This window comes from Aricia agestis, chromosome 10 (genome assembly GCF_905147365.1).
Source record: "Aricia agestis chromosome 10, ilAriAges1.1, whole genome shotgun sequence".
Classification (NCBI taxonomy): domain Eukaryota; kingdom Metazoa; phylum Arthropoda; class Insecta; order Lepidoptera; family Lycaenidae; genus Aricia; species Aricia agestis.
Window position 1 is genome coordinate 1789378 of NC_056415.1, and position 22168 is coordinate 1811545.

The 22168-nt window shown below is 39.7% G+C and overlaps 1 protein-coding gene and 1 long non-coding RNA gene across 5 annotated transcripts in view; one reads left to right on the top strand and one right to left on the bottom strand.

Moving 5' to 3' along the window:
* Positions 1 to 20301, bottom strand: LOC121731113 (transcription factor RFX3). 4 transcript variants are annotated; one of them, XM_042120457.1, is made up of 16 exons: positions 20072 to 20301; positions 18003 to 18100; positions 16422 to 16517; positions 15983 to 16064; positions 14269 to 14322; positions 9249 to 9333; positions 8725 to 8900; positions 7952 to 8202; positions 6051 to 6217; positions 5077 to 5302; positions 4595 to 4744; positions 4018 to 4170; positions 3606 to 3805; positions 2855 to 2984; positions 2270 to 2448; positions 1 to 1731 (listed from the first exon to the last, which is right to left on the bottom strand). In XM_042120457.1, exons 2-15 carry the CDS (start codon positions 18030 to 18032, stop codon positions 2275 to 2277), a joined length of 1974 nt encoding a protein of 657 aa, XP_041976391.1. In that variant the 5' UTR covers positions 18033 to 18100; positions 20072 to 20301; the 3' UTR covers positions 1 to 1731; positions 2270 to 2274. The 4 variants fall into 4 exon arrangements, with proteins under 4 accessions (XP_041976391.1, XP_041976390.1, XP_041976392.1 ...); XM_042120456.1 differs by having other exon boundaries at positions 17985 to 18100; XM_042120458.1 differs by lacking the exon at positions 14269 to 14322 and having other exon boundaries at positions 17985 to 18100.
* Positions 8024 to 22168, top strand: part of LOC121731120 — a 23006-nt gene continuing 8861 nt past the window's right edge. The window contains exons 1-2 of the long non-coding RNA XR_006036194.1: positions 8024 to 8035; positions 16981 to 16983. This is a non-coding gene — a long non-coding RNA (uncharacterized LOC121731120). The remainder of the gene's footprint in view (positions 8036 to 16980; positions 16984 to 22168) is intronic.

Here is a 22168-nt window from a genome sequence, read left to right on the forward strand (position 1 = left end):
TGAATAGCTTTATCAGGAAGTGGTAAAACAAGCCCTTAACAAATATAACAAGCTACCGATAACTTACTATAGTGTAATTTAGACTTGACTTTCTTTGACAGATTTAGGATTTGCTTACAACAGTAGTCCTCTAAATATAAGACTAGTTAGACATAAAATTTAATAAGAAATATCTCCAGTCGAAGTCTAAATTCAGCATATATAACTAAAACCCATTGCATTTGGGCTGAAAAATATAGCCAAAATGTCCAAGTAAGCCAGCAAAATTTATATTTTTGAGCTTAGCCATAGACTTCACCAATGTAGTGTATACTAGAAATTAGAATGTAGAGAAGCGCCCTCTACTTCTTAAGATAGTAAAAGGGAAAATACTATTATAATTATTTTTTACACATAAGTACAATTTTTCCAAACTTAGAATTTTGTGTTTCCAGACACATTCAAGAATATTTGTGCATCCTATATTCAAATGGAAGTAATTAAAAATATATTTTATCTTAACAACTAAGGTGATATGCAGTGTGCACTAAATAAATTTAAGAATATAAGCTATTTTCTTTGGTATGTCACTACAACTCTGTTTTGACAAAGTTCATAATGTACCTGCCTTTTACGACTAAAAAATATATTACACTTTGTAGGACGAAGTAGAGATGCATAATATAAATTTTACAGCTGGCAAAATTATTCAGAATTCTTTTACAAACCAAAATACAAAATTTTCTTACCGAAATTGAATTCTGATAAGTTTGCCAGCATTTTTCATATTTTTCCCAAGATGCGATCGTATCTAAATACTTAACACCTAAAATTACAAATTGAGCTTTCGCAAATTTAAAGTTTATATTTCACATAACATAAATAATGAAGACAAAAGCTGCAAGAAAAAAATTTAAACAGAGAAACGTTCTGCCTATTTGTACTCTTAATACTTTTAGCTATAAAATAATAATTGTGGTTTTTATTGTTATTGAGCAGTACTTAGTGTACATATTACAACAATTTCTTGAAAGTGCTTCGAACCAACTCTAAATACTTAAGTTTTATAGCTACGTCTACAACATAAATTCACTTATTTACCGTGCCATAAAGATATACAATGGCACGTCTATTAGGTCGATTTTTGTTTACATCTACGCGTGTTATGTTCAATCAGAACGGAAAGTGTGTGTGCGTCTATTTTCTTTGAAGATGACAGTGTACTTGTCACAGGTATTATGTATAGCGTATTTTACAAAGCCTTACATGTAATAATCACAACCAAACACAAGTTGCAACTTTATGGCAAATATTTACAGACTCGCTTCGCCGGACTAGACGTTTGGAATATATAATATTATATATTCCATTATGTAAACACCAACACATTCTACATACAATAGAGTATAGTTGACTCGCTTACAAAAATATGAAGTTATAGTAATATAGTAATTCTAATTTGTAACTAACATTCAAATATTAGTGCATTAAAAGACATTGTTTTACGAGGTGTATAATTTTGACTTGTACGCCAATGAACATTGATAGTTTGACTTCAAAATCTACGCTCGTTATTTAGACAAGATATACAAGACGTGAATGTATGTCTATCTCTTTTCGTTACGCTAGGAATAATAGTGACACGTATATCATAAAACTTATGATTATGTACGATTACGTATGGCTACTATCAGCTAACACTTTAGTCCATTGTATCACATGTTCTGTATGACGTAATACAACTCGACGCACCTGTAAATAAAAATAATTGTAAACAAATAATGTTTAAGTAGGATAATATAACGTCTGCCATTTTCAACCGTGAGAGAGAGAAAAAAGAGAGCCAATTTGTCCATAAAATATGCCATACATCATGACATTCAAGGATCTGATACCGGTGTCGGGACACATTGTTTACCGCAAAAGCAAGTAAAAACAGACGTCTGCAAGCAGATATTCCACAATATCAGCTGCAGTCTGTCAGAAATTTTATATACAACAGAAGACGTGACCACTCACACTCACCACACAAGAGGCAGGTAAGTAGTTCAGTTAAAAATTCGCAGTTTTTTTTTTTTTTTTGATAAATTGAGTCTTTAGGTTTGAGTCGGAAAAAATTGAATTATAATGTAACCAGATATATTAGCCAGATGATGAAGTAGGTAAATTACAAGATTTGTTCAAATTCAATAAGGGAAAAAATTAGTCTTGTCCTTATGTTATAAAATGTTAGTTATCTGGTTCTTTCGCTCACGTTTTTTATTATTTTTTTACAATACATTATACTTACGAGGGCTAGTCGTCGAGGCGCGCGCGTTTGAGGTCTGGCTCGTCGTCGTCGTCGCCCCAGTCCCATTCGTCTTCGGGCTCGTCGCACTCCCCATCAGCGCCATCCGCCTCCCCCTCTCCCCCTTCTCCCCCCTCGCCGTCACCACCCGACCCGCACTCCCCCTCGCCTTCTTCGTCGTCCTATAACGGTTTATGAGTTGGTATACAATTATAAAGCACCCCACACTAGCTAGCTAATTTAAAAACTTAAGGAGTGCAATGTGCATTGACTTCACGTCCGTTCAACAAAATGCCTAGTCAGATGGCGGACCTTTTTGTTTCGTTACGTCAAACCCAGCCAAAAGATAATATTAGATAACTGGGCACAGCAGCGGTACAATGGGGCACAGCAACGGTACAGCAGCAGTACAGTCGCGAACAGTGGAGGTACAGTCGCGTACACCAGCGGTACAGTCGCGTACACCATCGCGCGTCGGTACAGTTGCGTACAGTGGGGGTACAGTCGCGTACAGCGGCGGTACTGCGTCGTTACAGTCACGTACAGCGACGGTACAGTCGTGTACAGCATGGGTACAGTCGCGCTCACCTCGTCGCGGCGCATGACGGCGATGGGGGCGCGGCGGTCGTGCGCGGCGACGCGGCGCTCGATGAGGAACGACACGTACTCGTCGTACAGCAGACGGATCAGGTGGAACGAGCCGAACGACGCCGCCGACCTGAAAGAAACAAATTATTAACAACAAGATGACGCCCGCAACTCCATTGCGCCAAAATTAGTTCATCGCGTGGGAACCGTTCATTTTCCGGGATAAAAATTATCCTATGTCCTTTTCCGGAACTCAAAGTATCTCCATTTCAAATTTCAGCAAAATCGGTTCAGTGGTTTTGGCGTGAAGAGGTAACAGACAGACGGACACACACTTTCGCATTTATAATATTAATAACTATGGATGGAACCAATAACAAAATAAAGTCTATACCATGTTTTCGCAAAAAACATGGTATAGACAATAATATAATACAATGCGAAATAGCTTATAGCACTCATGTTTTACCGGATACATCTCAACGTGCAAATATTTCGAAAAAAATGGGTCATCTAAGAATAATTAATACTTACTTATTAGTTATTACTCACCTTTCCTATTATAAAAAAGTAACCTCCAGCGTCTGCTCGCGTATGACATGCGAGCAGTAGGATGACCAGTAGCAGCAGTCGTCTTGCACGCGTCACGTTGCACTAGGAGCGTGTTGTGCCGCGCGCACTCAAGCCACTTCTCCAAACCCAGACCGCAAGTCTTTAAATTTTTCCTCTAAATAATAAAAAAACTACCCACCTAAGAGTGAGCTCGCGTATAACAAGCGAGGAGTAGAAGGACCAGTCTAGCAGCAATCGTCGCGCGCGCGGCACGTAGCGCTCGGAGCGTGCGGGCGGGGCGGGCTCGTGCGGCGCGAGTGCGGCGCGCACGCAACCCTCGAGCCACGCCGCCCACGCCTCGAGACCCAGACCGCGACCGAGAGTTGCGGCGAATGAAGACTGTGAAGGTTATAAAACAATTTAACACAAGGCGATTTAACACAAGCGTTTCACTAATCACTTGGCGATCAAATCCTTTCAGGCGTTCCACTTGGCGACCGCGATTGTTATGATCGCGGCAAAAACGTCACTCATGACGTCATCAGGCCCAGGTGGCCTGCTCGCGGTTGAGGTCAGACAGTATAGTAACTATACAACTGTTGTAGTAGTACCTTGAAGTCAGCCTCCAGTCTGTGTGCGGCGGCGGCGCTGCCGGCGGCGCAGGCCCAGGTGGCCTGCTCGCGGACGACGCGGAAGTCTACGCGGTTGAGGTCAGACAGCATCTGCTGGATCTGGTGCTGGTTGTTGAGGACCGCACGCGCCGCCTGCACGTATACACATATTGTGTTACTAGTCATGACATTATGTAATGTAATAAACAAGTAGATGGGAGAAGTGGAATAAAAACTAGTATTAGTAGTAGTAGTAGTAGTAAATAGAAATTCCTAGAAAAAAGTCTATGAAGTGTTGTAATTTTTTTAAAGTAAAAAAAACACATTAAGTATTCCTGCATATCACAAAATACAAGGCACTCAGACCAATACAACTGAAAGAACTACCATTGAAAGTGGTTGAAAATAAAATTAAGCTAATTAATTATGTACCTTTTTTATAGAGTAAGTGGTTAACTAAAATCGTAAGCACGTATATGACTTATATAATACTATTTTGTGTGTTGTTACACAATCGTTATATAATTTTTTACGACACTCACTTTTCACTTTGCTCGATCTTAAACCTAATACGTACCTGAGCAAGGTGGTTGAGCGAGGTGTACCGTCGCAACGCGGCCGCGAGCGCGCCCGCCGCCGCCGCCGCCGCCCGCGCCGCACGGGCGGGCGCACCCGCCCCGCCCGCCGCTAGCGCCGCCTCCAGGCCTTTTGCGAAGTTGCGGATCGACTGCACACAGAACATTCATTACGTTACATTTATAGCTTTAAGCCGGGAACCACAACAGAACATTTGCTGAGCAATATGCTCAGGGTCGTTGCACAATATACTGATTGCTAACGTATAAAATACTAGCAACATTGATAAACAAGTTGTAAGCTTATTTTCAACATTCTGATTACAAGTTGCTTTTCAAATGTTATGTTGTACGCATCCCAAATATATAGACAGAAACACTAACCGACCATGCCATAAGTGGATGCCTCTCGACTTTGTTAGCGCGATCTTATATCGCAACAACGCCAAATATACTCCCAACTGGCAAACTCTGGCGTACAAACCTGAGTAAGAGCTGGTGGTATCGGCCGCAGTACGTCAGGCAGGAGCAGATCAACGGCCCGCTGGTAGAGGCGCAGGTCGGCGCGTCGCAACCAGGCGCACACGTCACGCCGCGCCGCCAGCCGCCACAGCACGCGCCGCCCGCGTCGCCAGAACCCGCGCCGCGCCCGCTCCACGCCCGACGTGTCTAGCGCCGCCACCGCCGCTAGGAACTCCGCACCGTGCGATCTACACGAACACGCATATATTTAAGAGCATGTTCAGATGAGGCGTTTTGCGCGTGAGTCCACACGCCGGTTAACACTCGCGCGTAGCCGAGATACTAGAGCTACATATTATATCCCGTCCAGATGCCTACGCGCGTTTCCTTACTCGCAATGAGCGGGCCTCTCGACTCGCCCGTTTGACGCGCGAGTCGAGATACTTGGGTGCCATTGCAGCGTCCAGCGTCCAGTACTACGCGCGAGTCCGTTGCGAGTGGACGTATTTGATAACGATGGAGCGTGATAACTTTGAGTCCATGTTTGTAACTGGCTGGATCCCTCCCAGCGTAGTAACTCGCGTATACGCGGTTTCTGGATGCAATAGAAATTGATACACGCGTATGGACTCGCGCGTAAAACGCCTCATCTGGACAGGCTGTAAGACAACACTGAAATGCTGAGAACCTTTAGAGTTTAGAGCATCTTATTCCATCTTATTTACTGTTTCATGTATAGCAATTGTACGCTATTTTATCCTAACGGTATATCAATTGCACCCAGTATACTGTAAGTGATTTGTCTGTGATATTAAAATGTATGCTTCTCAAATCAATTTGCAATGAAATAAAATATTAAAATTGGTTCCAGCTGACAGGTAGGCAGCACTGTGCACAGGTATTCTACAAGGGCCATACTATTTTAGGAACTTTTATATCAGCTGTCTCTCTAGTCTGCAGTATTATACAACTTTCACAATGTAAAATGGCACTGACCGGTGCTGATCCCTCAACATCTGCAGGCAGTCCGGCGGCAGATCATCAGGCAGGTCTGTGATGTGGAGCTCGGGCGGGTCGGGCGGCACCACCGCGCCCAGGTACTCGCTGTGCGCGCTCGCCGCCGCCGCCGCAGCCGCAGTGTCCGCTGACCCAGCACGGCCCTCCTGCTTGTGATCATAAGTTTATCGTTTGTATTTTACAGTGTTCAGCTGTGGCGGCCATTTTGAAAAAAAAAGCGCATCTGTGGGGCTACTTCTGGATGTTCACGCGTGACGCGTTAAAATGACGATAACTCAAAAATTCCTTAAGGGGGATGCATATTATAACTATGTCATTGGAATCTGTATGAATTAAGCTCAGATAATAAAAATAATATAAATAATATAAAATAATAAAAATAATATATACAATATTATTATGTAAGTATTATGTTCTTTGTTTGCTGTTTGTTTCTTTGTTTAACTTCTCTAGCGTATTTTATGTGTGTGAAAACTTGTAATTGGCCTTCCTGTGTTATTTTATAACTACTTGTTACTCTAGCTGTAAGTTTTCCTAAATAAATATAAGATTATTTTGATGTATGGAGGAAAACAAGTAAACAATTTTGTTTCTCTGTAAAATAAGAGTTTAATCACTAAAAGTAAAATTATAAACAAACTAAATACAACAATAATATAATAATATCATACCTGTAAAATAAGAGAAATAAAAATAAAAATAAAATAAAATATATTAATCCTATTTTGCTATGTTCAGTCTTATTAATTTAAATTTGAAATCGGAATTACAAAAAAATCCAGGCTTTTGTCCTTTTAATAAAAAAATGAAAAATTATTTAAAATATTTTTATTAAATTTACTTAAATAAACATTATTTACCATTCATCAATAAGAAAAACACACTTCTCCGTACATTTTTTTCAACCCACAAGCTTTACAAAAAACAAAACTTGTCAGTACGCGCGCGATTTTATGACAAGGGTCAAGTTTGAAACTTCTAGCAATCGTCGTAATTGTGTTTTAGAGCCATTAGAAGTGACTATAGCCCGTCTTTGTTATATTAAGTACACTTTGTGCAAGTTAGAGCGGTAAAGATATAGTTTTCGATATACTGTGGTTAAAATAAAACACGAAGGTGATAATCGAGCTCCAGGAGCGCGGTCTACAGATGCGCGCATTTTTGACATCGAGCTACTAGAGCGTGGTCCACAGTTGAGGGGATATTAGCTTCACTTGTAACTAAAGATTATGTATGTAAGAAAATCTTGGAATCTTAATTTGACCCACTTGCAGGCTATTTGAAATGCACCACATGGTATCCCGTATCAAATGAAAGGGTTTGCTGTCAGGAATACCAAAAAAAATAAGTCACGTGACTTAAATCCAATATGGCGGATATCCAAGATGGCGGATTGGCTTAGTGCGTGCCAAAAGCGTGTTTTTTTTAGTTTTTTTTAACTATTATTATAGTTATTTCTGACAGACATAAGTATTAAAAAATAAAAATACCACATATAACATTAAACATAAAAATTAGCGAATGGCCAAACGTAAAGAAAAGAAATTGGCGAGAGAGACATTAAAAGGCTAATCATACAGCGCAGATCATAAAAACAACAAACAACAACGATACAAAACGAAGAACACATATGAATCTAAAAAACCTATGAATACAAAATTATGACGTCATAATTTAACATTAAGTATGCTTAGCAAGTGTTGCACCTAAAATGTACCATTTCTGCTGGCGGATGTTTAGAACATTGTTGACACATAATATGTAAAATCCACCAATCCCCAAGCGGCAGCCGGCTGCCGCATATTAATTGAAAATCTATTCTGTCTGCGATACCCACGATGGAGGTGTTAAAATAAAGCACTTATGAATGTCGTACGCACCTTATCATCTTGTATGGGCGGGTCTTCGGCGGGCGCGTCGGGCTTGTACGGCAGGTCAGCGGCGGGCTTGGCTCGTATCCCGTAGTAGTGGTACTTGGAGTTGCCGCGCGTGCCCAGGCGACGAGTACGCAGGCCGACGAACACCGAGCGGATGAGTTTGCCAAACGACGCCGCGTTGACCGGCTCGAGGCGGTGCGCGCCGCAGTGACGCAGGTAGTGGGCGTAGAGCGTCGAACGCGGGAGGGACACGCCTGCGAATGTGTTATGATTAGTGGTGTGCCGTTTTCGGGATTATAAGGGTTAGTTCAAATTTAAAATTCTTTATTTGCACAGTTGGTTATCTATGAAACACATCCAAAGACTTGGCCAAAAATTTTAATCTTAATAACATTACATGGTGATTACAAAAACTAATGTGCGGCGCGCTTACTCGATTTCTACTTCATTCCTACTTATAATATGATATGGTAAGGCCTTTATCGTACCAACGTTTGGCCAGCAGCGTCGGAGCGGGACGCGCACGCAGCGAATACGTCACGGACGCGCCACGAGACAGCAGCGTTATTTCATTTGTAAATTTTACAAACGCACGATATAAACGTTGCGTGTAAATTACGTTTCGGCGACGTATTCACTGCGTATCCGCCCGCTCTGAATCCACTCGCCAAACGCATATTCAATGGTCTCATAGTGGTTTAAAGCCTCCCCTCGACGCTGTACGCCGGGCACGTGTCTCCCCGGTGATACTAGCTATATACGACGAGGTGACGCACCCTCAGCGGTCTCGTAGTGCTCGAGCAGCCACTGCACGGTGGCGGGCGGCATGCGCGTCGGCGCGGGCGAGGCCGGCGAGGCGGGCCGCTCCGGCGCCGCGTACAGCTCGCACCACTCGCCCGCACCCCCCTCACCCCCCTCCACGCTGTATACGGGATACGTGCGCAGGGTTTCCCTGGGTAGATAAAAAAAATAGTGACTATTTTAATAATAAATATTTAATATAAAACTGCCAGCAGGCTGAGCGTGACCCAAAGTGGTAACGCGAATGAATAGGAAAAATATGACAGATGGTTTTATCGACCTACAACTGACTTTTCTTCCAAGCTTCCAGACTTTTGATAATTCACAAAGAAGTGAGATTCCAACCCGTAAAAGTAAAATGCATATCCCCACAAGCACTTTCAGTTTTGGCAGTATCTAGTCTTATTATTTTCCTTCATTGATTTGTACTGTCTTTTGTTAATGGAAGAAAGTTATAGATACTTTATAAATATAATATTTTCTTATTTAGGTAACTTACATCTGTGGCTGCGGGCCGGGCTGCGTGTATATTTCCTGGGACTCCACATACTGGACATGGTAGTTCACACCGGTGCCGCCCTCGCCTGAAAAAAGAATAAACAATTAGATAAAAAAAATTAATCACAACCGTGAGTGATTAGTAGAAATGATGGTTGCGTTAGCGATTCCCATTATGATAGCACGATTTTAGTTGAAACGCGAGTGGTGTTAGTTTGTTAAATAGATGTTTGGAAAAGCTTTATTGACGGCGCGCTGTAAGTATATAAACTATGATATGACTCAGGCAAAAAGCTAGGATAAAATATATACTACAAAATTATTTTGTTAGTACCAAAGTATAGTGATACCAAATATTATTTTAAATTCAGTTCTGAATTAAAAAAAACAATCTACTGCGGTCCGTACAATTCGCTTGCCGAGAGTTTCCACTTTCCACCTTATTAAAGTATCTCTAAAACTTTATACCACGACATATAAACTAGAAATCCCGAAAAATTAACAACATCAGAACACAAAAAGTTAAATATATTATATACCAAATATGATTACAAGTTGGTCCTTAAAATTCTTATTATTGTATTAACGCTAGCAACGCTAGTATAAGATTTCTCTGGGGCGTATCCCGTAGGATACATTAGCAAAATCTGAACACATGGTATAAGACTTCTCTGGGCAACCTTAGAACAAATAGTGTAAGACTTCTCTAGGATATGCTCACAGGGGTAGTACGCTCGGTATCGAGGCACTTCCATGCCGGCCGACGTCTCCCAGGCAACTCCGGGACAGGACGGCGCGAACGAGACGGGAGTCTCCTCTCGTTTACGGGGGATTTAATGCTGGTGTTACATCGTGTGATGTGATTATATCTTGAGATATATTTTGTAGAGAGTGAAAATTAGCAGCCTATAATATTTCGTTGAATCTGTTTGCAGTCAACACTCAATCAACACGTAACGTGGAGATATCATACTTAGATACGGAATATTACTTATGGAGAAGCACCGTATCAAATATCAATAAAAATCAGACCATTTTTGGCACTCCCTACTATACCTATTTACTGATGTTAATCAGCATTTCACAGAAATTTAAACATACTCAAGGGTAAGAGTCATTATGCCGAATTTAGTTGCATATTTGATTTCATTATGCCATTTACAAAAAAAACTTAGCTTACATTGTACCATTCTGTCCTAGCGCTAAAAATCTGTACTTATAGGCATCAAGATGTTCTGGAACATTTTAGATTTATTTTGACATGTCTTGATATTTAGCAGTTGGCTTTGTTAAAATCGCCACCAAATCCCATAACATAGCGCCGCTTCTACTGGTGTGGTGGCCTACCATTTTCCCTCTCGTTCCCCCACACCCCTCCCACCGCCACGCCCACTCGTGGAGATAAACTTTCCCCTTTACATGTCTACCCGTCTGGTACATAGTATATATGCCAATTCGTTAGCTATATAACGGCTTTAAGGCAAAAATATCCCAGATACGTAATGTTATATTGTTGATGTAATTATGAGATTTTTTTTAAATTCCAACGATAACATGGAAGCTTGATTTAGAACGTTTTAGGAGGTCAAACTAATATAGGACATAGGTCTAAAATAAATAATCCTTCTCAGCTTTTTGCGTCGAAGTAAACTGTGAGAGCAAAAATTAATTCGTATTTCGAAGAATTTTGTTTAAGCCAAGAGAACATTTTTAGCATTTTTATGATTTAATTTCTTATTAAGTGTCTTAAGCGGGCTACTGACCCAAAACATCAAACATCGTCCTTCTCTCTTCACACTCACGCCCGTCTTTGCCAGGTGAAAAAGGACGACGCGGAATCATCGCCAAGTTAGTTTTACTTAAATAAAAGACGATAATGATTATGAAAAAAGTGTTATGAGCAAATTTAGGTTTTATCTAATATACATAATAAGATTTTCCGCCATACTGCATTTTTAATTTATTGATAAGTCCACCAATCATTGAATAAAATAGTTTCTAGATGACACCTGCAACTCCGTTGCGATGAAATTCGCGCAGGAATCGTACATTTTTCCGGGATAAAAACTATCCTATATCCTTTCCCGGAACTCAAAGCATGTGCATACGGAATTTCATCAAAATCAGTTTAGGAGTGAAGAGCTAACAGACAGATAGCCACACACACTTTCACATTTAATTTTATAATATTATATGGATTTATTTTCCCACATTTAATACCACACACGAGTAAAAGACTCAATGTCAGACAAAGTCAATTCTGTAAGAATAACATAGATATACATATAGTATAGGTAGAGTCCAGACTGTTTCAAACTAGAAATTTGAAAATTTTAAGCGGTTTAAAAAAAACATTTTTTTGTGAATGAAGCTCAAAGACACCAATCAATTATTGTTTTTTTTTTCAAATAAGGAGGTGCATATTTCATAATCCAGCGCTTCCCATTAATATATTCCAATTATTGCGTATTAAATTAACAACCCCCTATCGATTTTCAGCTTCAATATCGCAAAGTTTTATATAAAGGGCGTGACAAAGGGAGATGTAAGGCACGCGTCACATCAAAGGTAGGCAAGCAGGTGTACAATACATTATGGAGTCGCTCAGGTGGATGATCCGGAGGGGCAATTATCTAGCATTATCTTCATTATAACGGACCCTTGCAATTGCAACTTTTTTTTTGACAGTATACATCATGTTTTAGTTTGAGTTGCCTGGATGAAAATGCAGTCGATACAAAATTATGTAGCTCCTTAAATTTTTTTTTGCTGTGTGTGTGTGTAATGTGCATAAAAAGTTTTCTATTCTATTCCGTTAATTTTGCGGGTGAAAAATCTTAGTCGTTTTTCTAGAAGACAGCATAATTTTTGGAAAGGTAATAAAGATTGGTGATGTTAATACTTTTATAAAAAAAAACTCACTTATATAAACATGATGTTAATATGCGCAAGCGCACGAAAACGCATGTGAAAACTTTTTTGACAGAAGCAGATTAATCAAAATGTACTATAATATTAAAACTAACTTATTTATGATCTCGTCTCTTTTTTTGAAGCCGTAATAACCAATTTATTACAATTTTTTATAACATTTTTGATAAACACCCTGTAGTTATTACAAAGGGTGTGCGCTAATCCTCGCTCATTACACAGATACCTGATATATCACGGCAGGTGATCTGTCAGCCCTTGGCCATACACCAAAGGCAGCCCTTGGACCCTACACTAAGAAAATACCCTCAAAGGTTTCCCGAGATTCGCCACAACATGTTGTGTTCACATTGTTGAAAGGAAAAACATCAAAATATCGCACACAATATAATAATCCTATCAAGTATATTTTCTATACCTTTGCACTTTGAGAGCATAAGTGGAATAAGAGATATAGAAAGGAGAAATCATTGTGAAAAACTAATAAGATTTAGACAGATATAGGTACAAATATACCAGATATAAAAACAACAAGTAAAGAAGACAGCAAAACTGCACGAGGTAAGTGATTTGTTCACAAATTTTTTATTTTACTAAGGTATTTGCTGCAGTTTGGGTTAGTGCTAATCGTTTATGCGAGTATCATGAGGTCTGTTTTATTAATATGAAGAACGAGAGAGATAACATGATATTCTATACACGACTAACCTTTAGCCCATACTGGTGCAAGTGGAAAGTTTGTTTTGTCGGCGTATGCGCAATTATTAGTATTAGTTTTAGCTCTTGAAAGATACCTTCTGATGGTACCGTGTGAATTTTCAAAACTCGATTTACATTATTAATAGTCTTATAAGAAATTGTATGGGTAGATATCGCTACCAAGCCATATTTAGAACAGGAGTCGAGACCAAACTTTTAAGCTTTGATTGGATGATAATGATGTACTTAACAAAAACAAAAATATATTTCGTTTAAAAGGACGAAAATGATACATGAATATTTTAGCCAAATTCACCAATGCAACGTCTAGTGTTAGGCTGCGTTTCCACCAGAGATGTGTTGAGGGGAATGTGTTTTTGAGAACCAATAGAATCGCTTCATCGACGTGACCTCGCCCAGCACAGCGTTTCTATTGGATCTTAAAAACACATTCCTCGCAACTCATCTCTGGTGGAAACGCAGCCTTAATCGTTGATACTATGTTTAAAATGAAAATATCAGTTTCTTTTGTTCGAATTATGTTCTGAATAGCCGATTAACAACAGCAGGTGAAATCGGGATAAAATGGCAATACTCGTTGGGCTATAATGGTGGAATTATAGACAAGCTGTTGAGGATGTTCGACGGCAATCCTGGACATTTTCGTCTACGATTGCCGATTGTCATCTCGCCATATGATTGTCCATTATAATTTATAGCCCAACGTGTAGTCTGATTAACATAAAAGATGCAAACATGCAAAGCATAAGAAGCGCAACGATTTACAATGTCCGTCCCGTTAGTATAGATAAGTATTGTTACACACGTAACGATAAAACTGCACAGTTTGATATCATATAGATTTAAAAGATGCAGCAACTCGTCACGTCACGTCTTCTCCATCTATAATCTATATAAATTATCTTCTTTAAAAATATATTTAAAAGAATGTGTGTGAAAACTTGTAAAAGTAGCTTCGAAAAGCCTACTGCTACACTTTTGTTCAGCTTTTAATTATGCAGCATTCATGCAGCTTTTTCCTTGGCACCAATTCGTTTCATGTCAAACTAGAAAATTGCATTTTCATTAACGGTCAAACCAACGTCAAACGCGTTCTCACATCTGATTGGTGAAAACTACAAAAATCACTCATCAAAGAAGTTTTGTTCGACACAAAAAGTATTCAAAATTCAGATATTTTATTTCTGAATAGCAATTATGAATAATGAAGTAATTCAATAATAATAAGAGAATATAAAAATACTGTTTTTTTTTTCGCTCTTTTACTGCGTAGCCTAGTTCCAGTCTAAGCAGGAACTACTTAGACTGGATACTGCGTCAGAACTGTACAGTTACATCGTCGTGTGTAATGGGCATAAAATAACACTTGCTTTCCGGGTCGCTATCTTGCTCGATCTTGACCGGCGCCGGCGTCCATTCCCGCTCTGTGCGCACATCACGACAATGTAAAACAAAATGTGCAAATAAACTAGCGTGCTCGATACGAAAATACTAAAAAAAAATAAAAATGTACTATCGGAGAAGTTGATTCATAGGCACATGGCGGACCTATGTAATGAGGGGTTTCGATATATGGCATTTGCCACCAGCTGAGGGACGGTAGGGTATTTCGTGTCAAATGTCGTGTCAGACAGACATATGACAGCTCTATCGTGACATGTGGAAGCTATTTCGTGACATAATATGATAGCTGTTTCATACGACAATTGAGACGATAGGCCCTGCATGGCTACATAAAACCCTCATTTGGTCGCGTTTTGTCAAACCCAGCTGATTGACATAATCCGATCTAGTGTCGTAGGTCTGTCAACTGCCTATAATCAATTTCTTCAATGGTACTTAAAAAATATATTTTCTAAAAACTTGCGTGCCATCGTGATCCAGTAATATTAGGTGTTCTTATTATAATTATTATAATGGGCCCATTACAAAGCAGTACAGTAACAGTTGCAGTAGAGCCTTAAAAGGTTGGAGCCCGAAAAAAACAATGTTTTTGGAAAATACATTACAATGACAAAAAAGAAATATAATTCAAATTTTAATAACCGTGTATAATAGGAGTAAAATACACTTCTTTATAGCCGCTATTCCACCACGGCGCACGGATTTATGAGTTTGACTACGTGGGTCAACGTTTCCACTGCAGCACACGCTATGCACACGACCACGACTATGTACAACTGTAGCGCAGCAGTTTTGAATACTATGTACACGCTTCCGTGTAACCCGTGCACAGCATGCGTAGCGTGGCCAGCGTTGAGCTCCGTGTGCACCATATTCGAGCAAGCTACGTGAGTCAATTGGTGCGTAGCGTGTTCGTGGGTGGCAGTGGACACAGTCACATAATATATTTTCTTACAAAGCGAAGCTTGACGCACGTGCGTAGTCTCTCCGTGCGCTGCGGTGGATTGGCGGCTTTCTTGTTAAAGTACTAATGAAAGATAGTAATAATATTATTGGATCATATTTTCAATTTCAAAATTGAATCTTACAGAATACAGACACATTCTTACTACACAAGGCCCACTAGCGCCGAATTCGGTTAACACTAATCCTGATTCAAAATATTATCATGTCCCCTATTATATATACCTACATATAAATAACGAAAGAAATAATAAGATATTTAACAGAGGAATAACTTTAACCCAAACTGGAGCAAGTGGACCTAAGGTGCAACTCAAAACAATAGTGCCAACATTCTAAACAATCTATCATGATTTTAAACTAAAATTGTACTATCAGACAAATTAATTCAAAGGCAGATGACAGATCAAGGTATTTTGGTCGGATTAAATCAAGCCCTTTTTGATCACATTTGACATAACCTGACCAAATACCACAGGCACCTGCCAATGAATCTACTTCAGTGTTTTCTAATTGCAGAGCGCAATGCGATTCAGTGCGCACAATGCCAAAGTGTCATGCTTAATTGGACTCTAAATTTGAGAGTGCCTGATTGTACGAAGCGTTGCTGTAGTTGAAACTTTCAATATCGAGCATTATGTCGCATAATGCGCTCACGTGCTGCAATTGTAAAACACAGACAGCATCAATACACACACACACACACACAATACTTACTCGCTACAATGTATGTGTGCTGCGCTTCCGTGCTGGGGCTGGATTGACCTGAGCTATCTCCATTCACCTCCACGTTTGACACCTGGGGATAACAGGTTAATACATCAACAAAAGACATGTTATGACGCCTGGTATGTGTCTTGTATTAGACAGATCCAGGACACTCCCATTCATATAGACCAGGGGTCACCAATTAGTTTCGCTCGGGTTCCATTTTAAGAAATGTACCTTCGCGGGCCACACATTTAACCCTGGACTGTATCTGGAGTCAGGACAATTTATAAAGAAGCTTCTCATAATGTGCAAAATTCGGTTTAAGCTTATTAATTGTAATTCATTAAAGTTATCAAAAAAGGACGAAATTCCTTGGAAGTTATTCTAAAAAGGGTTCACAAATCACTCCTAGTTACTTAACTCTTAAAAGAGAGTATAAACAAACCTGATGTATAGCATGCTGCAGATGTATGGTGTTGGGCAGCTCCGGTATAACTATCAGCTCCCGAACGGCACTCGGCGACGCGCCTCCGCCCGCGCCCTGGGAGATACATTGATATTTAAAAATATATTTAAATTGAATACGTAACCAACTCAGGGGGACGGGGCAGGGGTATATCGGACTCCCTCCGCAGAGGTTTACCGACTAATACGCCCCCATGCCCTTGTCAACGTTTCACTCGAAGGTACAGGATCGCAAGCATTCAACCGCGTCCTCTGCAGCGCTTGCCGCTTCCGGCATCTCTTTACCTGCAGCAGCCTTGCCGCCGCCTGTCTGCACCGAGAGGCTCCCCGGGCATCGGGGGCGCCTTTCTTCTCGAGGCCTATATTGTGAGCGGTAATACCCCGATCAACCGCCCACAGACCTAGGTTCTACCTCCATGGCGGGGGCGGTTTCACTCGCCCCGCCCCTATCGGCTCCAGGCCGCTTACGCCTTGTGCTTCTTCCTCGTGCCGGGCTTGCTGGCTGCTGTGAATCCTGTGATACAGCCGTTAGTCCCCAGCACGTGGCCTCAGCTCTCGCCTCAAACCGGAGACGATCAGTTCCACTCTTTGGACAGGGCGAGCGATTCTCACTGCGTCCCTGTCGAGGACCTCCCTCATTCTATTGGCGAGGGCATCGCCTTCTGCTGGGCGTCCTCTCCGGTCACCTCTAGCATCCGGGCACCTGTCCTCGCCAGCCGGTATCGGACCTTGTTTTTCTGGTAGATTCCTATCTCTTCAAGGTCGATCCGGCTCGTCGCCTCCTTAAGTATGGAAGCATACGTCACGCTCTGATGCAAGTTATATAAAAAAAAAACAACGCGGCACAACGTAAGAAGTTAAGTAAGTTGACCATGATTTGTAGACAAGCTATCGACATCTTATGGATTAACCGGTAAATGTTTATACGTTAGACTAGACTGCTACATATTTATGTCGCGTCGCGTTTACCGTTTACCAAACAGCTACCAGTATCCTTAGCATGGCTTCTATAGAAAGACCTTATTACAGATTAGTTAATCATTTCGTCCATAAAATCTAAACATAATTCAAGAATTGTCTCAGATAGACGCAAAAAGACGCAAACGCAGTTCTACAATGGTCATGCTACGCATGGCCCTCATTTCAAGCCAAAACAGCTATCTGCATACATAACATGGCCTCCAAAGATTTTTTTTCTACAGTATAAAATAGTCTTTAAGATAAAGTGACAGATCGACAAAGGCGATTCTGACATTTCTTCAACCAGTCAGCAACCTACTGAAATCATACTACACACACATGAACAAAGCGCGTGCCAACACAAGCGATAGAAGAGGGAAGGAAGGTGTCCAGTTACAAAGGAGAGTAACCTTAAAAAGATAAACAAGGAAATCTGACATTATTTCTACGTATAAATAATGTCAGATTTCCTTTTATACTGACGTCAGTATCTCTATCCAACTATGGTCATGCTAAACGCATACATAGCACGAAAAAAGCGCGTGTGAACACAAGCGGTAGAAGAGAGAAGGTGTCACTAAACTGTAGACAGGAGAGTGACCTGTGCGGGCGCCGCGAGCCGCGCCGCCATCTCGCGGGGGGCGGGGGAAGCGGGGGGCGTAGACTCCACCAGCACCTCCGAACCCTCACACTCGAAGTCTGAAATGTCACGGTGAAGATGCTATAGTTGAAATACTGGAATTATACTGTAATGTGAAAGGTTCTCTGGGAGAAATATTATTAATTTTTCAATATTATGTAATTGACAATTGTATAATACCTATACAGGGTGCAATTAAACCTTCCTGCCAAATTTTTTCCAGTGCTTATTTAACCAAATTTAATTTGGTTAAATGGAATCAATATTAGTGATTCCATTTAACCAAAAAAAATTGGGTGTTATTTTTTATGACATATTTTATCCCATTTAAAATCGTTGCAAAACGGTCACTTGCGGCGGTGGGTATGAGCGGGGCTGACGCGGTGGGAGGCGCGCGCGCAGGGGCACGTCACGCGCGGGCGCGGTGACGCATAGTGTCCACTGTCCATTAATTATTGTAGTGTTTTTTAGGATAACTTTCGGAAGCTACTTCTCAACATTTTAGTACTGAGTGATTGTAAAAGAAAAATATGTGTATTTTTATTTTTAACAAGAATCAATAATATATCAAAATTTGGCAGGAAGGTTCAATTGCCTGTATACAGATGTAACTAAGTGGTAATAGTAAATTTCTGTAAAAGTAGCAGCGCTAAAAGAGTTACAATTGACTTCTATGTTCCTATGAGAAACACCTCAACATCATTAATTCGCTGAAATAATCATTTACGAAAACTAGCTCCACAGTAAATTCTATGTAAGTAAAAATACACAACCTACTTAGTGTTATCACTCTTTTTTGTTACACTCTGTATAAATTGTCACTGTCTGAATGTGTATTTTCATTTAACTTACTTCATACTATACTCCATTACTTATATTTACTCTAAGCTAAGCTTATTGCTAAGCTTATTGTGTGATTTTTAATTTATATTAACTTACTCTAAGTCAAAAGAACAGAATATTCCAGCAATAACACAATAATATGGCTATTGATTTAAATATTTCAAACTAATAACAAATTTAAGCCATAATTATTATCATTACATGGACTTTTCTGAAACATACAGACATAAAATGTCATAAAATTAAAACAAAGCACAATATTGGATATTACAACATATTAAAGTACAAAAATAATAAACATAAATAAGATATCATTAATCCTTGCATAACACCGTCCCAGCAGTGGAGATGTTATTGATCTGTCCCAAGCTCCGAGGCCGCTGTCTGGGGAGTGTATCCCGGCAACACTGCCCTCCCCGCAGCCACCCGGCACAATTAATACTCACTCTCCAGATAAAACACATGTTCAAAGCCCAACTCAGACATTTTATTGTCCTCAACTCACTTTAGTGCACAAACATTATCAACACTGATGCCAATAAACAACATATTGATCAAACGACCGTTACTAGGACACCTAATATTATGCTGGTGCTTTAGTCGTGTGATAGTGGTGGTGGGGGTTCGCAGGTGCGTCACGGTCCGGTGATGCCACCTGCTTGTGGTGTTATGCATGGATGCACCATAACATGTGCTGATACAGTATTGCTTGCTTGCATGTGAATACATTTATCTGAGTGTTATTTAAGTGCTTACTAATATTGTGACGTATTTCGGCTTTAACAATGTTTGATAAATAACACTAAATTATTGTTGTATTATATGAATGTATTAATTTCAGCTTCAGGTTAAAGTGTCTTCATACAAGTATTTATTCGTTGAGACTAATTTAGAAAAGACTACTACTTTGACTAAATTGTGAGTATTTTTTCAGGTGGACGCATATGAACTATAGGTTTTCTAGGTACAATCCGTACCTGGTACCGTATGCGACCCTTCTAATTACGAATGAAATTTACCTGTTACGAAATTTGAGGCAAGCATTGGGGTGATCGACATAATCATTGAGGGAGAGCGGAAATCTCCCCTCTTTGTAGGGACACAATAATTTGAGTCTCAAATGTTAAATTTATATCGGTACGTAATCATTTTATAAAGATTTTATAACTTAAAGATTAAAAACGTACCTGCCAGCCATACCACTGTCAAATCACTTTACACGCAGTAAATAGATTGAAATAAAATTGACAAGAAACAAAATATTAATTTAACAATATCTCAATTAAGTAATTGATTAATTATCACTAAAATGTGAAGTATTTTTTATGTAATAGGTAGTGTTGTTGTCTTGTAGCTACACCCGTTTCCTAGGCTACCGATCCATCATCCATGATGTCCGAAACTTAGAGAAAATTATCTTCCTACAGATGGCGTCTTCCGATTTAGAAAATAAAATCATGTTTTTTACTTAAGACCCCTCTTCACGTAAGCCCAAAGTTGGCCTATGGTTGGCCTATGGCTATAATTTATAGCTATAAGATAATTAACTATGTCCTTCGATGAGTCCATTACCTCTTTAAACTTTTATCTGCTTAGGTAAATTATGTATCAAAAATCTAAATTGAAAAGATAATAGATTAAGTACATTACTAACATTATTATTTAAAAATAAGATAAAGTATGAAAATTCATAAATTATAGTCTTGAATATTAAAATCATATTTTTTTAAGCGCGTTTGGTACTTATGAAGTGGGGAGTGGCATAAACCTATAATAGGAGTGGTCAGTGGTGCCGAGTGGGGACCCCAGTCTTTGAGAAATCAATCAATGAGCCTCTAGTTTATGCGGCTTGCATCATCCATGTCCAACTTGCGGCCCGTTACTCGTTAGCCCGTAAGTTGTTTTAATTTTTTTAAAATGTCAATAAAAATTTTACTACGTTACCTTATTTAATAGCCTATTATACTACTATGGCTAAATTATAGCCGGATCCGTAGACAATCCCAAACAAAATTTGATGATAATTCATAGCATTCATACGTGTGGCGGTGTGGACTGTCAGAAACTCTAAATCTTAGGTCTAAAGTCTAGTCAAGTCTATACTCTAGCTAGACTCTAGTGTCTAGAGTAGAGCTATCCGCAGCCCGTGGTCCGCGGGCCGCCTGCGGCCCGCCGGGTCTTTATTTGTGGCCCGCGTGATATTCACGCCCACCGGCAAAATAATGTAAAGTCATCGTGAAAGTCGTAAATTTTTTTCAGTTTTAAATCGTTAATTTTGAAGAACGTTATTTTTATAACCTAAAAATTTTTGTTGTGGCTCGCGACACCAAGACCAAAACATGTTTGGCCCGCGTATAAAAAGGTTGGGGATCACTGGTCTACACTCTAGTAGAGACTAGAGTCTAGAGTCCAGTGATTCCTATAGTGGTCCAGGTGAACCCCAGGGGGTCCACGCGAGACTAGACGGGGGTCTACGTTGGCCCTGAGTCCTGACAAAAAATGGGGGTTCACAATAATTATTATAGGCGGGGTCCATGTAAATTTATTTGATTAGCAGTGAAGAACTTTTGTGTAGGCTTGATTTCTCTTATTAGAAAGCATAGGCCAGGAATGGCGAACCCTGCCTTATCAACGTGCCACTTTTTTGAATAATCTCTAATTAACTCATACCATTGAGATACTATTTATACTATCTCAATATACAGTTCGACAAGGCTTTATTTGAACGTGGCGAGAAAAGGAACTAAACGCTTCTATCATAGAAAAACGTCATTTTCGACATGTGTTTGACAGTTCTTCTTTACCAGCAGCGCTCCAATCAATGTCACCCACGTTCAAATAAAGCCTTGTCGAACTGTAGTTTGAAACACATGTCAAAAATGACGTTTTTCTATGATAGAAGCATTTAGTTCCTTTTCTCGCCACGTTCAAATAAAACCTTGTCGAACTGTAGATGATAGACGTGCCATAAATAATATTTTTCTTTGTAATTCTGACGCGCATATTTAATTAAAAATATAATGCCCCTAGCTACTAATATAATATATTCTGTGCCCTAGCCTAACTTAGCGCTTTTGTATAGTCTGTCAAGAAAGTCATGACAGGCGGGATTTTTTTTAAATAAAATAAAAAATATGAGAACTTTATTAATTCGAGATAAAAATGCGCAAGGTTGTCAATATTTAAAATGTAATTAGCGTCCTTTGTGAAAATACAAAGAAAAAAATACACCATAAATAAGCGTGATTACGTTTAGAAAATTTTCCCGGCTGTCATGACTTTCT

What these genes read in the sequence shown, in the direction of transcription:
- LOC121731113 (XM_042120456.1), bottom strand. Translation starts at nt 18,032, where the DNA reads ATGGCGGCGCGGCTCGCGGCGCCCGCACAGGTCACTCTCCTGTCTACA. An exon ending in ATGTTGAGGGATCAGCACCG is followed by an intron (nt 5,303 to 6,050) that starts GTCAGTGCCATT and finishes GTGTTCGTGTAG; the next exon opens with ATCGCACGGTGCGGAGTTCC. An exon ending in CCGTCATGCGCCGCGACGAG is followed by an intron (nt 2,449 to 2,854) that starts GTGAGCGCGACT and finishes AAACCGTTATAG; the next exon opens with GACGACGAAGAAGGCGAGGG.